Below are 14,852 nucleotides of genomic sequence, written 5' to 3' on the forward strand. Positions count from 1 at the left end.
TGTCCCCCCCACTTTTCAAAATCACGTTTGTGTCCCCCCACTTTAAAATTCGTTTGTTATGATTTTTTTAACCGCACGCCGTCATCGCCTCGGAGGAGCAGGACAGAGCAGGGCACAGACGCACGCGTCCACGAACGTCGCGTCCAGAACTCTAAAAATAGCTCACTGAACGTTCTAATGAGCAGGTATCGCGGTTGCGGCACAGTAAGCGATGAAACGCCAGAAGCAGCAACAGATGACTTTAATGTCATCCTGGATGAAAAGAAAGAAAGGAGATGTGAGTTGGTTGATTCAGTAAATTAGCTCAGGTCAGGATAATCATATTTTCTGTCTACACCTGTTAATGTTAGCCTATGTTGACTGAGCTAACGTTAACATACACTGTTGCTAGGTAACAGACTGTTGTTAGCTAAATATTCAATGTAGAACAGTGGTTCCCAAACTTGGGTACGTGAGGCGACAGAGGGGGTACGCGAATAAAATGCTGAGTTTTGCGGTGTTTCGTGAACGAATCGTTCGCAAAAGTAATTGATTAAATGATTCATTTATAAATACAGCCACTTGCTTAGTTACTGAATGAACAAATGACGACTCACGCATTAAGACAGTGACTTACCGCCACCTACTGGCGGTTTTAGTATTTAAAATAATAACTTTTCACTTTTTTTAATCATCATTGCATATTATGCAATCATCTATTGAACTTTTTTTTTTGTTTAAACATTAATATTCTATTTATAAAGATAAAAAATGCATTGGAAAGTCAATTTAGGGGACAAATATTGTCCTTTAATAGCAACAGATGACTTTAATGTCATCGTGGATGAAAAGAAAGAAAGAAAGAAAGGAGATGTGAGTTGGTTGATTCAGTAAATTAGCTCAGGTCAGGATAATCATATTTTCTGTCTACACCTGTTAATGTTAGCCTACGTTGACTGAGCTAACGTTAGCATACACTGTTGCTAGGTAACAGACTGTTGTTAGCTAAATATTCAATGTAGAACAGTGGTTCCCAAACTTGGGTACGTGAGGCGACAGAGGGGGTACGCGAATAAAATGCTGAGTTTTGCGGTGTTTCGTGAACGAATCGTTCGCAAAAGTAATTGATTAAATGATTCATTTATAAATACAGCCACTTGCTTAGTTACTGAATGAACAAATGACTCGATGACTCGCGTATTAAGACAGTAGCCGTGTCTCATTTAGAAGGCTGCGCCCTCCGGAGGTCGCATTCGAAGGCTGCATACGTCATCGAGTCTGTCTCATTTCAGAAAAGCAAGTAGGGCACTCCGAATGCGACCTTCTTTTCACAGGAATTCGCAAATTCACTCAAAACAGAAGGTTCTTGTTGACATCTTAGAGTTGATAATCAGGGCTGTTGTGGGGAAGGAGTTGGTGACATTTATCGGGGCCCCCGGTTGTTTGGAAAATGTACTAAAAGCCCAAACAAACTGTAAAATCAAAAGGTTCACTTTTTATCTGCATTATTGTGTTGCAGCATCCGCAATTTATACACAAGAGGGCGCCAAAGGCCAGTGCAGCTCACATTGATGGTTCATGATTTGAAGCATCTTGACTGCTTTTCATTCACAAACATTACAGTTGAAGCTTCTCCGGTTTAGTTGTTCAATGCTGAATAAAAACCACAGAACACAAGTGAGCTTAGTCATGTAAATAGTGCAATGACTTTATATCACCAGCTATTTTAGGTGTAGTCACGACCATCAACAAAATTCATAGAGACTGAAAAATACTATGGGTGAACTTTGGGAGTTGGTAATATTGGGGGCTACTCTTACAGAAAATATATATATTTGGTAAATACTAAAATTAAACAATACCACTGGAGGTTTATTGCATATTGCAATTGTGCAGAGCACAATTCAAACACAGGATTTTTAGGGGCTGAGTTGACAAGCTCTTCTGGGTGTGTCTATGGGATGGCCTGTTGCAGGGGGTTTGGCCACCACTGTGTTCCCAGACTGCACAATGGTGGGAACTTTGGGAGGGTAGCTCTGCAGTTGGGTGCTATTTTTAAACACTACATCCACAATCTGTCAAGGCCTACCCCACAGAGACCTGCCACCAGCAGTCTCCTCAAACCACGGAATTCAACCCAGGACAACTCTCCAGATGTGATGGAAAACATCTAGTCTGAGCTGCACATAGGCAAGGGGGATCTCTCTCTTTTGCAGTTATTTGTACTTTTGTTAAAAGATGTGTTTATAGAAACTACATTTCCATGTGTTAACATCTTATATTGGTGTAACGAGGTTGTCAGCTGGTTAAATGGTTGAAAACGTATACTGTTCTTCACCCAAGTTTAAAGTTCAGTCCCAGATAGAAAGGCTCCAGTAAGCCAGTAAATTTGGCAAATGTTTGTGTTCGACAGGGTCATGTGCCAACTGCATATATACAGTATATTAAGCTAACTTTACTTAATAACTAATTAACCTTCCATTTAAATTTAAGTAAAAGGGGGGGCTTTGCCCAATCCAGGTATACTGCATGGCTACTTTGGTGCATTCATGTGTCTTGTTTACTTGCTAATACAAATTATATATTAGGAATTTACAACCATCATAATTTTACACAATATATAATTTATATTTTATAAAAAAATAAGCTAATTGTATGAACAGCTGTTCACACTGAGAAATGTGAAACGTTTAATACTGATTTACAAACAAAACAATTTTGAACATTCTACATTGATTCACTCATCTTTGTCAGAACACTTTCAAATCAACAAACCACACTGATTATCCAAAGTCATTTATTCATTGCTTTAATTTAATAAAAATGATTACTTGTCATTTATTACACTTAGTATTTAATTAAACATTTCCATGTTTTCATACCTTTCAGAACAGGTTAAATTTAGGCACACAGCAATGCATACAATTATTTACCTCTCTTTCAATTCAAACTCCTGACATGGAAGAGGAGGAGAACCAAGAGCTTACTGCATGAAAGACGGACACTGTGCAGAATTCTAGATAATGAAGTAATTCAGCTTCCACAAATGTCCTGTACTGAAGATGATGATAATCCACTCCCCTAAACTCTAGTTGTGTTTTTACTGTAAAATTACAAAAAACACATCAAAAAGCATCATGGAACTGAAGCAGAAGCAGAGAAGTTATTTTGGCGGGCTAGAAGTTCAGGAGTACAAAATGTCCACTAAAACAACGCAAGAAAATATCACATTAAATACGACTGAAAAAAGTATCATCCACGATCTTGGTAAACAACATATACTTAAGCATTGTGTATTGTTTGCCTTGCGTCCAAGGAATGCATGGCTGTTTGCACACTTTCAAAAAAAAAAAAAAAACCCCTTGTGGGTCAGACCTTAAGAAAAACACTGCATTTATTATTAGCATATGTGAGCGAGCCAAAAATAAAATGATGCAGCCCACATTCCAGTGGCAAAAAGCATATCGATTTTGCCAAGATACAGCCATAGGACAACAAATGTCACCTACCTACGCCTCCTTCCATACAAGGTCCACACAAATTCTAAAGCTCATATACGTGCAGCTTTAAGTAAAAGGTCTGACTGAAGCAGACTTGGCAAACATCGTACCAGCATTCAGGTTGTTAGCGTCAGTTTTTCTTCTGTGAGGCCTTCTGAAACAAGCACTCACCAGCTGTCTTGACTACTGGTCTAAGTCAAACCAGATGTGAGAAGATATTTAGAGCATTGGAGATTCCATCATAAATGCAGGGCCATGAATGGTATTTGGGCCCCATGAATTCAAACGATGCCCTGCATGAATATATATGAATGATGCAGGTATAGTACATCGCATTTCAGTGACATGCTAAAACTGGGGAAGTGGTTTTCATGATAATACCCTGATTTAATGTATGTAATGTATTAAGCAAGCATTTATAAACATAATACATGTGAAAAAGCAGGATTTAAAATGATATTGTTTGGCATTTATCATGAAACTGAAAATAATCATTATTATTTGGCTTATAAATAAGAAAGTGTCTGCACTATAATGTATACAAGATAATGTATTTCTCCTGGGGAGGAACAGCTAAATGGCACAAGGTTTTGGATCGCAAAATGCCTTATCATTTGGCAAAAGTCAGATGAGTTTTTTTTTTTCCAATAAATGACTGTTCTGCACTAGAAACACAAGATGACAATAGAACATAAAAATAAACAAACCAACCAACCAGTATTTCCTGACCACCCCGCCTAGTGAAAAAGTGCAATCTTAAATTTTGTAGCTTTTCAGCATCCTTCTAGGAGACCAACAATACCCTTCAGCATCTCTATTTACAAAGTTTCTCCCAGCAAGAGGCTCATGCAAACACAGTGGTTCAGAGACATGGCTATTGCTGAGCAGAGTGTGAAGGTGAGATTCACCAAGTGAATCTTCGGCCATTGCCAGCCTCAAAGCATGTCACTGTAATCATAATGGTTATTATTGTTATTTCAATTAAAGACTAGTTCTGTTCAGTCCCACAATTTGGGAAGAGATAATGATGGACTTCCACCCCACTGTTAAAAGCAGGGAAGCAGTAACATCTTTAGGTGCCAAAAACCTGCTGATTTGACTATTTAGAATCAGAAATGACAGGATCAACATAATTGCACGATCATTACGGGATTGGGGTAGAGTGAAGAATCTCAGAGATGACACCCCTCAGTGGGCCGAGCTGATCACTCCTTACGGTGACGGAACAGACACTTCCAGAAGACGGTTGTTTTTACGTTTGCAGGCGACACCGTTGCCGTTCTTTGGTGTACCCTGGATGAATTTTACACACACTTTGTCCTGCTTGAACTGCACTAAGAACCTGAAAGGGAGAGAGTAAGTTAAGACACAAGAGTGATACTGAGGAAACAAGATACACAGAAATGGTGGACACTTACTCATCTGAAATATCGATATTGATCTGGTTTCTGTCAGCTGAAGCAGCACCAATGCGATGAAGTTTGGTGATGATCTCAATCAGTCGATCACTGCTCAGCAGGAAGTCACCTTTGGCTGCAGATGTAGAACCCTAAAGAGAGATCATGGTCAATATTGGTCCTGACTCACATGGTGCCCTAAATGAGATGAGTTATTGAATGTCAAACCTCTTTGAGCTTGAGGGCGAAAAAGCCATCGCTCTGTGTGCTCACAGAAACACTGCTGAGGTCCAGCAGGGGAACGCTGGCCTTCACCTGGCCCGTCTTCTGATCAGCCAGAACAAAGCTCTTCTTGGTCAGGAGGAAAATTCTTGGAGCTCCCTAAAAATGAAGAAGTTGTCTTTAAAGGTAACGTTTAGGATGAAAGGACCTAAATTGACCTTATAATGCAAACATAGACATGTTTTGCCTTTGGAAGAATATTCAAAATTTGTCTGATCCAGCACTTGTATTTGTCATGATTACTCAGATCTAGGGCTGCACGATAAATCACATGCGATATTTAACGTGCATCTTATCAGTAAAGCCGGTTCTGTAATCAGCGGTAAATCTCCATCATGTGCGTGCTTTCACATTGAGCAGCATTAACTACACAGAGCCGTTGTTCACTGACGAGCTGCGCAAAACCATGTTCATATTCGCGCAATTTTTTTGCGCAGCTCGTCAGTGAATAACAGCTCTGTGTAGTAAATGCTGCTCAATGTGAAAGCACGCACATGATGGAGATTTACCGCTGATTACAAAACCGGCTTTCTGACAAGATGCGCATTAAATATCGCATGCGATTTATCGTGCAGCCCTACCAGATCCAAATTACATGTAACATAACAGCTGTTTAACCATAACAAAAAAAAAAACAAAAAAAACTTTGCTACGTGTACTGCGTTGGGCTAACTTGTCATAGCACTTGCATTTTATTGCTCTTTTGTTGGTTTTGATTGCGTCTATTGTGCTCATTTGTAAGTCGTTTTGGATTAAAGCGTCTGCTAAATGACTAAATGTTATGTAATGTAATACATTTGGGAATTTGTCAAAAAAAGAGGTTTATATGTTACAGAGAGTTCAGTATGACTGATGGTCAAAATGACGGACAACAACATCTTATCAGCAGCTTGGAATGTCCATCATTTATCTGTCATACCATAAATTCTACTGGCACAGAGCTAAGTGTCCTCACCTTGCCATTGGCACGGTTGATTTTACTGACCACATCTGCAAGCAAAACTTTATCCTCCACCAAGCTATTGAGCTTCTGGTACTTTGGGTTTTTGGTTATCTCCACATAGTCTCCTTTGAAAGGCTGCCCCACACTGTAAAGCAGAGGATGTGTGTTATGGCAATACAATTTTTTATAGAGTAAACGTACAAAAATGAACTTAGGTGAACTGTTTTTTTTCCCTACCTGCTAGGATACAAGGCCTTCTTATCTTTGAAGAGTTCACTAGCCGCAAGCTTCTCCTCGTAGGTAGCCTTCTTCTCTTCTGTGAACTGGCTGCGGTATTTCTTACACTAATTGAAGGACACCATAAGGATAGATTCATTTAAAACCAGACATGACAAAGGTCTTAACAGTTAATTTTAAATATATATTTATATACAGATGTGTCTAAAGACACAAACCCTCCACAGATGGAAAATCCTCCTGAGCTCTTGATGCATCCCATCCAGGAAACAGTAGGGGCGAGCTGGCCAGCTCTTGTCAACTGGTGACATGGAAGGCATCGTTTTCTTCAAGCCCATGAAGTACTTCTGCATCTGTACACAAAAACTCACATTAGTCCCTTATGGGAGTATTTTCTTTCTTCTCGGGAGAATGATGAAAGGCAGAGAACGTGTCAGAAATCATTTCCTAGTGGTAACTATTTGGTTTCTTATTGCACTAATCAATGTGTTGGGATACATGAAGTGTACTAGATGTAAAAGACATGACTTAATTTGCACTTGTTGTATACATGGACTTAGGAGTGTGTCACTAGCTTGGTACAATTGGTTGTGGCCAAGCATATTTGAAATGAAAGTGAAAAAGTGAAGCAGGATCTTTGGCTTTACAAAGTATGTAACGAACAAGCCATGCTCTCCATCAAATGTACTTGCCAGAAACTGCAAAGACCAGATGCTGCACAGCTTGTGGTGATTTACATGGTAAACAATGTACCACCAACAAGTAAGACTACTTTTCTGGATGATTAGGTGATTAGCAGAAATTAGTAGGCAAATCAGCTACTTAAGTGACTTACAATTCTCTGAATGGTGAAGTCATAGATCTTCTTGCCAGCATTAGCTCTGAAGAACTTCCTATATTCCCGACGGACCTGTGAAAAAGTGGGTTTAATTTGTCACTTTTTGTATTGAAAGAGTTTTGTGATGACAGCAGGAATGGGACAAGACACTGTCAGGACAGACAAGTGGTTTGTGACAAACAGGGTCTTAACACCTAAAGAGCAGCACACTGGAAAGCAAAGACAAAAGAGAACTGATGTTGTGATCAAAAAAATGAGATCCACAGTCATACAGTACACAGTTATCTTTACAGAACCTGTAAAGGCAGAAGCCACCCCTAAGACCCCTACATGAAAAAACAGTAATGACAGCAAAAAACACTTATAAAACAATAACAACAACAAAAACAACAGTGGAGACAACACAACAAAGACCTTTAATGTCTGTAAAAGCCAACAGAACGTTAGGAGTAGCATGCAGACAGGACAGGCACACAGAAACAGACAGAAAACATAGCTGTCCTAGAGTTGGGCTACTAGGGCAAAGTTTTAGTCATTAATAAATTCATGCAATTCTGTTCTGTAATTCAGATGACATCTCACAAGGCAGACTTTTTTTCATAAAGCCTGGCTTATCCTGTAGCTCATTTTGCAAGTGGCAGCTCACTTAAATCACGTCATAATGGTCTGTTATGCAGAAACGGTGTTGACTTTGGTCAGAGTCCCCCTCTATTTAGAGGAAATAAGCACTAAATAAAAACACAGTTACTTAGGATGGTTATTTTTTTATTCTTAAAATGATTTAAAATAAGACAAAACTAGGTTTAAAACATGATAAAAATCAATAAGTATTTTAATTAATCCATTAACAATTGTCATTTTTAAGAACCAGGATTCTCATGATCTTGGAAAACCTGTATATATATAACTGCATTGACCAATCAGCATCAATGATCAATCAGTTTCATAAATTTAAAGAACGGTCCCATACACATGTGCAAAACACCCACTGACCTTAACAACCCCCGACAAACACAGATGTATCATCAGGCAGGCTGCAACAGTGTCATGCTAACAGCTATTTTGCCCAGTGCCAGTTTTTAGGAATACAGAAGGAAAAGCATCTGCCTCCAATCTCTCCAGAGGAAGCTTTTCTAAAGCCCTGGATTATGAGAACAGATTTGATTCTGCATTATGGAGACGCATCCAGTATCTAAAGCCTTACTTTGCCCTGGCTTATGACAACACTAATGTGCATCACTGCCTTGGATGCTAATGGACCTGTGGAACTGAACTCTGGGGTTAGATTATATTGTTAGTTCATAGCAGAGAAGCTGGTTATGCGACAGAGAGGCTGGTTATGTGGACGCTTCCTACTCATTTCCGAAAGACTCAAACGCCTGGCAAATGGTTGGAAGATACCTTTAGTCCCAACCAGTAGGCCCAAATGACAGCGACAGCGTGCTTACGCCTGGCTTCCTCCTTCAAGCGTTTCAGCTCTCTACGTGCCTGTGAAAGAGGGAGGAAGAAGGGGATGAATGCGGAAAGGAGAGAAATATTTGTAAAAAGCGGAGCGAGAAGGAGCAGCATGGTCCACAGATAGGCACACATCACACACCATTACCGGCTGGTAAAGAAACTCTGTGTTTGCCATTGGTTAAGACAGATGGACAATGTTGAGGTTTTCCTGTGGAGAGCACATTTCTTTTCATGGGGTTAACAAAACATGAGTGAGAAGAAGGGAAAAAGAGCAATAAAAGGAAAGTAAGAGTACAACTGCTCTCTTAAATGCGCACACCACACAAACACACAATAAAACAAGCCACATCAACCTCAACAAGGCAAAGGCCACTCAGATGGTGTGGGAAGAAACAGCAGTGCAGTACAATCCCAACATGCAAAAAGAAGTTCGCATGGGCTTGTGGATGGAATGAGATGATTTTTCTCATCTATAGGATAAAATCTAATCTGCCATGAGGTTATTCAGGCAATCAAAACGCTTACGTTATAATAAACCAAGACGGCAACAGGCAAGTGCACTGATTATAAAGCACTGTAGTGTTTTAATGTCACAGCATTTGTTTCAAACGGTGTCTAAAACGTGCGTAATATATTTATATTTGATTGATAATCAGATCATTTTAGGTTTTGCAATTCATCAAACCATATTTAATTTTTTACTAATCAGGATAATTTTCATCACTAACTGGTCCATCATGACACTGGCATAAACATACAAGGCTTGTCCAAGACTATCTGTGGTTTTTGGTTACACATTTTAAAACAAAATTTTATCAGGCTTTATCTGACTAAAATCAGGCTATTTTAATCTATCCTTATTTACTGATTCTTAATTACCTTGCTTTTCTACAAAAAAAGCCACCCAAGAAATTACAATTAATTACAAATAAAAAAAATTGTTTTAGTCTACAATACTTTGTAAATGATAAAACTGTAATTTTATTTTTTTACAGAGTAACTTTGACAGCCTAAAATATTAAAGTAAATAAATAAATAAAAAAAGAAAACCATGCATTTATTTTATATCTATATAAAGTTTTCTGTAAAACTAACAAAAATACCATGCTACAAAAATGTGCATATCCCTGATTTATGCCCTTACTGAATATCGTAAGATATGACCAAACACATGGGGTCCAGACTCACTCCTAGGGAGTGCTTAATAAGATGGGACACTTGGTATGGACAGAGGTCGTGCCGGCTGTGATGTCAGCCTGCTGCGTGGGAATCGGCCTGCAGGGTGCCCGTCTGGATGAGCTTTAATCCATCGGCAATCAGAGGAAAGAGGCTTAAAAGATCATATTCAGTTCTGCCCCCAACACAACACATGCCGACCCTGCTCTCCCGATTCCCATCCTCTGCCATCCCATTCATCTTATTTCTACAATCGGCTACAATGCAAGTATGATTCATGCTGTGGGATCCTGAATGTGTTGGCATGCACAATGGATGGGATGAGCTCAGGGAACATGGGTCATGATCCACCTCAGGTACATATGGAGGTGTGAGATGGGTTAAATGGAGGATGGGATGCCACACAGACGTAGTGGTGAATACCTTAGTTCCTTGCCAGCAGGCCCAAATGACAGACACGGCCTGTTTACTGCGAGCTTCATGCTTTAAGCGCCGCAGTTCCCTCCGAGCCTGTTCAGTGTGCCAATTTTTTTTTTTTAAGAAAATGAAGAAGAGGATGGTGGAAAGGTATTAAGCACAGACATTAAAGAAAAGACAAGAGTGTTGTAAATCAGGACATTTTCAGAGAGACAATAACTTGTTAAAAGTACTATTCTTGTTAAAATAACTTGTCATTCGTGCTTATCAGCCCTATTAATGTAACATTCAAATGACTAAACTGACCTTCGTCAGGTCTTGTCCTGTAAACATTTATATCAGCATATAGGCCACGTCTTTTATTGTTTCAATTGTGACACTGAGAATAACCACATAGCCAGCCAGGACAGACATCAGTCACTTTTTAAAAACAAATGGCTTGCTGCGAGATAATAGTTGGTAGGTGTATTTATCAGAGTTGAGAATGCAGTTCAATTAATGGTGGGGGGGATTTGATTTATTTTTATTGTTAGAAAACAGCTCAAAATATTACATCTATTTCCATTTTAATTTTAAATTAGATTTTTATTATGCTGTTACAAGTGGACATTTTGTGGTACTCTCTCACATAATTTAAATCAGTTGTGATGGCTGTTTATTCTCCCACTGTCTTAGAAATATGTCTAATAATTGTCAAGTTAAAAAAAACAATCAGGTAATTTGGGGTTTAGATTGATTCTGCATCGGCATATTTAGCCCAAAGCAATGACGTAATTTTCCATGTTCTGTTTCAGCACTTGTGTCATTTTGTTGGACTTATTACATTTCTGTTAAGTGACTCATTCCTCAAATTCCTCAAACTTTTGTTATAAATCACAGTTAGGGTGTGGCCAATACGGTTCAAATGCAAAACTAATCAGCTCTGACTGAACCTGAGGTTGTAAAAAGTTAAAATAAAATCAAAGATTATGAATGTCGTGAAGGTTAAAAAAAAGTGCAGTAGAAAAAAGTCAGTATAGTCTTGAAACTTTAAAACATGAAAGCAGAAACATATAAGCAGTTTTTCAATATTGTTAAGGGTTATGAAGTAGAACTCGAAATGGGTTAGTTTTAAGAACATAAGATTCATACATGCACTCAAATTCATACACCTTTTCATATTTAGGTACAGATGTTTCACCATCTGCCACCACCATGTCAGCAAAAGAACAATATGTTAGTATTTCCCGATTATTTCACATAAGATGCTACCTACAAGATGATAAAACAGTTAGTCAAAAGCAAACAAAAGGGATGCCATTCACAGCTTGGGTGAGGCAGGATGGGAGATGACTACGTTTGGCAGACTAAATACCTTAGTTCCAAGCCAAGCTGCCCAAATGACAGACACGGCGTGTTTATTCCGTGCCTCCTCCTTAAGACGCCGCAGTTCCCAGCGAGCCTGCGGATGTTAGCCGAGGAGGGCCACGTGGAAGCAGAGACAGGATGGCAAAGGTTAAAGTCAGAAATATGACAAGAAAAGAGTGACCGAAAAGAGTAAGTCGCATCAAAAGCAGAAGTGAGATTCGGTCTTAAGTTGAAAAACAAAGCAAAAGCAGTGGAGAAGCTCCAGCATTGAAAATCTAACCACACAATTCACCATTTCCTTTTTCAAGAAGAAACTGTGTTCAGTACCTGAGTTCCATGCCAGTAGGCAGAAATAGTTGTGACAGCCTCTTCGCACCGCTTCTTGTGTTTCAGCTCACGCAGAAGCTTCCGGGCCTGTGAAAAGGGTGTTAGACAGTGAGGAAAGCCCTTTGTTTGCTAAAGGAAACGACATGCAGTGCACCTGAAACCTACCTTCCATCCTCGGATGAATGACTGAACCACTAAGGCAGAGGACCTGATGTTCTGGTACTTCTTTTGTTGCTACAATCAAAAACAACCAGCAATTTCGAGTTTAAAAAAAAAAAAGGTTCTGCCTCTGATCCCAGAAACAATGAATGTTTTCTGTGTCAGGTGTAGTGAATGGTGCTCACCGCAAATCTTCGGTACCAGGCGGCCACCACCACCTGGCTCTTCTTCAACAGGAGAAAGTGAGTGCGGCACTTCCAACCACGGTAGATCTTCTGGATGAGGGTTGCCAGATCCCCTAGGCACTGTCTCCTCTTCTCTTCCAAGAAGAAGAGCTGAAGAAAAAATCAGTATCAAACACAAAATCAGCCTTTTACAAACCTGATATAAACCACACCCATATCCACATCTCCGTTCAGTTTCAAACACAACATATGGATTAATGTATAAAACTTCCTTTATTGCTGATGCATCTCAGCACCACACTGATACGTCATGGTGAACAAGAGCCAAGACATTAAAAAAAAGGTTTCCGTCTTCTCTTTCCATACTTTCAGCTGTTGGCATTGTGCTGATGGCTACATCATTACTTTAGCAACTGATGTAGATAAACATTGTATGAATGAACGGATCAGATTTCATCACTTGCAAAATGATAGTGCAGACAGTCTGTCGCAGATTTGAACAAGATCGGATTTGAAAAACAAATCAGATCTGTGTGCAGTGTGAGCAAGCAAGATACATGATCAAATTCCCAAGGATAAGACTGTGAGAGCCACAAATTTGATATAGAGAACTTTTGTGAGACCACATGATGTCCTTTTTATATGCCACAGGATTCTGATGATGATCGCCAAGACCAGCAAAATAAATTCCAGCCATAGTGGGACCAGCATCCTCCGGTATTAAGTAGCTGTTGACAGTGTCTGCCAAATTGGTCTGAACAAAATGTATATAGTTATAGAGTTAAGACCTATCTGGAGTTTTCAGCACAGAAAGGTGGTTCTGGGCAAGAAAACTTGGCGCTTACCCTTTTAAAGCAGCTGGGTTTCTTGAACCAGGAATTGCTAATGTCAGAGGCCAACAGCAACAACTCTATACTAAACTAGTTCCCTTACATTGTAATCAATAAACTGGTCTAAATAGGTTCGACAAATGGGACAAATGGTTAAAATAAGTTCTCAAATCCTGGAGTAAAGGTGCGGTAAAATCATTGCAAGTTGCAAAATTTTGCGGCAAAAAAGGGCCATTGGCAATAGTGTTGTGACGTATGAAGCACAGCTGACACAAAGGCCACTTTCAAATCGAGCAGCTTTTTGTTGGTCAACACAGTGGATTTGTGTGAACAGCTTGAACACGAGAAAAATCTGTGAGGAACTTTTCATTGTCAGGATTGTACGGTTGAAATTACTGGATTATGCCTGCAAAATTTCACTGAGCAACGATAAATGTGACCGGACCTTTAGACTCGTATCCAAAGATTGTGATGCGCTGCTTGTCTGTGGCCAGGTTATGTAGAAACAAAGTCTATTACATCATTGAGTTTGTAGATCCCTTGTCCAAGCACCGGCTCTGGCACCAACAACATTTTGGCGGAAAAGAGGTGAAAGATGACTAGACTACATTAAGGCTGGGCAGAAGTCATCCACTGGCTTTGAACAGACATCTGTAGATGGTAGATTATGCAGGAGGAATGGACAAGGATAAGATAAATGCTCCACAGTGCTCGATTGATGACTGACGCCCAGGCTTCAATACAGGGGTTTCATGGGCTCCTCTGGAATTTCTCAGCTGGAGTCTCGTTTCCCATGCAAACTGACAAACAGTGGAGGGGAGGATAAGTGAAACCATGTGTGTGACTGCCTGTTTGCGTTTCTTTCTTTCATGAGGGCGATTGCTACTAATTATACAAGAGAAGCCTGAAGGAACATGACTTCCTGCTTTAAAAGCCTTACAAAACCCTTAAGAGACCATACGTAATACTTGCATTGGCCTTTTGATTCCTCATATCAAACTTACAAATCCAAGCCATCCGCCATGCTGGAACTGGAAAGGAGCCAAATGATATACAGTAGTTGCCATGTTTCTCACAAGGACAGAGCCGTCTTCTGTATAACTGCATCAAGATTACACTCAATGATCTTTAGGGCAATAACTCACTCACCGTTCTTGGGTTCCTGATGAAGATCTTTGAACGTCCATAGGCAAACTCCTCAGCAGGAACCTGCAGATTTTTCAGGAGAACCTCGACACCCTTCCTGGTAAGAAAACAGGCCATGAGTTGTCAGTGAACCATGCCATTTACAAAAAAAATTATTTGGTAGGTCCAAAAGTCTTGAGACCACTTGTGAAAATGCTTCTAAACAACAACTTGAGCATAAAAAATAAAAAAAAACCACAACCTTGGCATTGTTAGTGCCACACTCTGACAGATCTACACACGATCAAGATTGCAAATAGTGCAGAATATGTATTTATATTACCAGGTTTAAAAAATAATAATAATCTGTTATTTTCAGTACAGTTTCAGACTGTGGACTGAATACACCCACATCACTGAACAGACAGAAACAAAATAAGTCAGACAGGAGACAATAAAACAAAGTAAAGGTGCACCGTATGATTTAGCACAGAAACATGCACCATGTGAGTGATAACAAACAGTGTCTGAGTGATCTGAATGAAAAGTAAAACATAGTCTAACCACTGTCGGCATACAGACGATAACAACATTCCAATGCAAGATAACATGATAAGATGTGCAACTCCAAAATCTCCATGAACATTAAAGA

At 39.5% G+C, this 14,852-nt stretch overlaps 1 protein-coding gene across 6 annotated transcripts in view; it reads right to left on the bottom strand.

Moving 5' to 3' along the window:
• Nucleotides 1-3,223: 3,223 nt before the first annotated feature.
• The window catches only part of LOC107664008 (unconventional myosin-Ib-like), a 67,460-nt gene continuing 55,831 nt past the window's right edge, over nt 3,224-14,852 (bottom strand). For 2 of the 6 annotated variants that reach the window (XM_016454451.1, XM_016454452.1), the window contains exons 20-33: nt 14,225-14,318; nt 12,246-12,395; nt 12,067-12,135; nt 11,902-11,988; nt 11,582-11,668; nt 10,234-10,320; nt 8,578-8,664; nt 7,174-7,248; nt 6,557-6,691; nt 6,339-6,445; nt 6,114-6,246; nt 5,105-5,257; nt 4,898-5,028; nt 3,224-4,821 (exon numbers count right to left, since the gene is read on the bottom strand). In XM_016454451.1, coding sequence (XP_016309937.1) covers nt 4,692-4,821; nt 4,898-5,028; nt 5,105-5,257; nt 6,114-6,246; nt 6,339-6,445; nt 6,557-6,691; nt 7,174-7,248; nt 8,578-8,664; nt 10,234-10,320; nt 11,582-11,668; nt 11,902-11,988; nt 12,067-12,135; nt 12,246-12,395; nt 14,225-14,318 — 1,525 coding nt within the window. In that variant the 3' untranslated portion in view covers nt 3,224-4,691. The remainder of the gene's footprint in view (nt 4,822-4,897; nt 5,029-5,104; nt 5,258-6,113; nt 6,247-6,338; nt 6,446-6,556; nt 6,692-7,173; nt 7,249-8,577; nt 8,665-10,233; nt 10,321-11,581; nt 11,669-11,901; nt 11,989-12,066; nt 12,136-12,245; nt 12,396-14,224; nt 14,319-14,852) is intronic. The other 4 variants (XM_016454454.1, XM_016454453.1, XM_016454456.1 and 1 more) reach the window with 2 other exon arrangements.

This window comes from Sinocyclocheilus anshuiensis, unplaced genomic scaffold (genome assembly GCF_001515605.1).
Source record: "Sinocyclocheilus anshuiensis isolate Anshui unplaced genomic scaffold, SAMN03320099.WGS_v1.1 scaffold247, whole genome shotgun sequence".
Classification (NCBI taxonomy): domain Eukaryota; kingdom Metazoa; phylum Chordata; class Actinopteri; order Cypriniformes; family Cyprinidae; genus Sinocyclocheilus; species Sinocyclocheilus anshuiensis.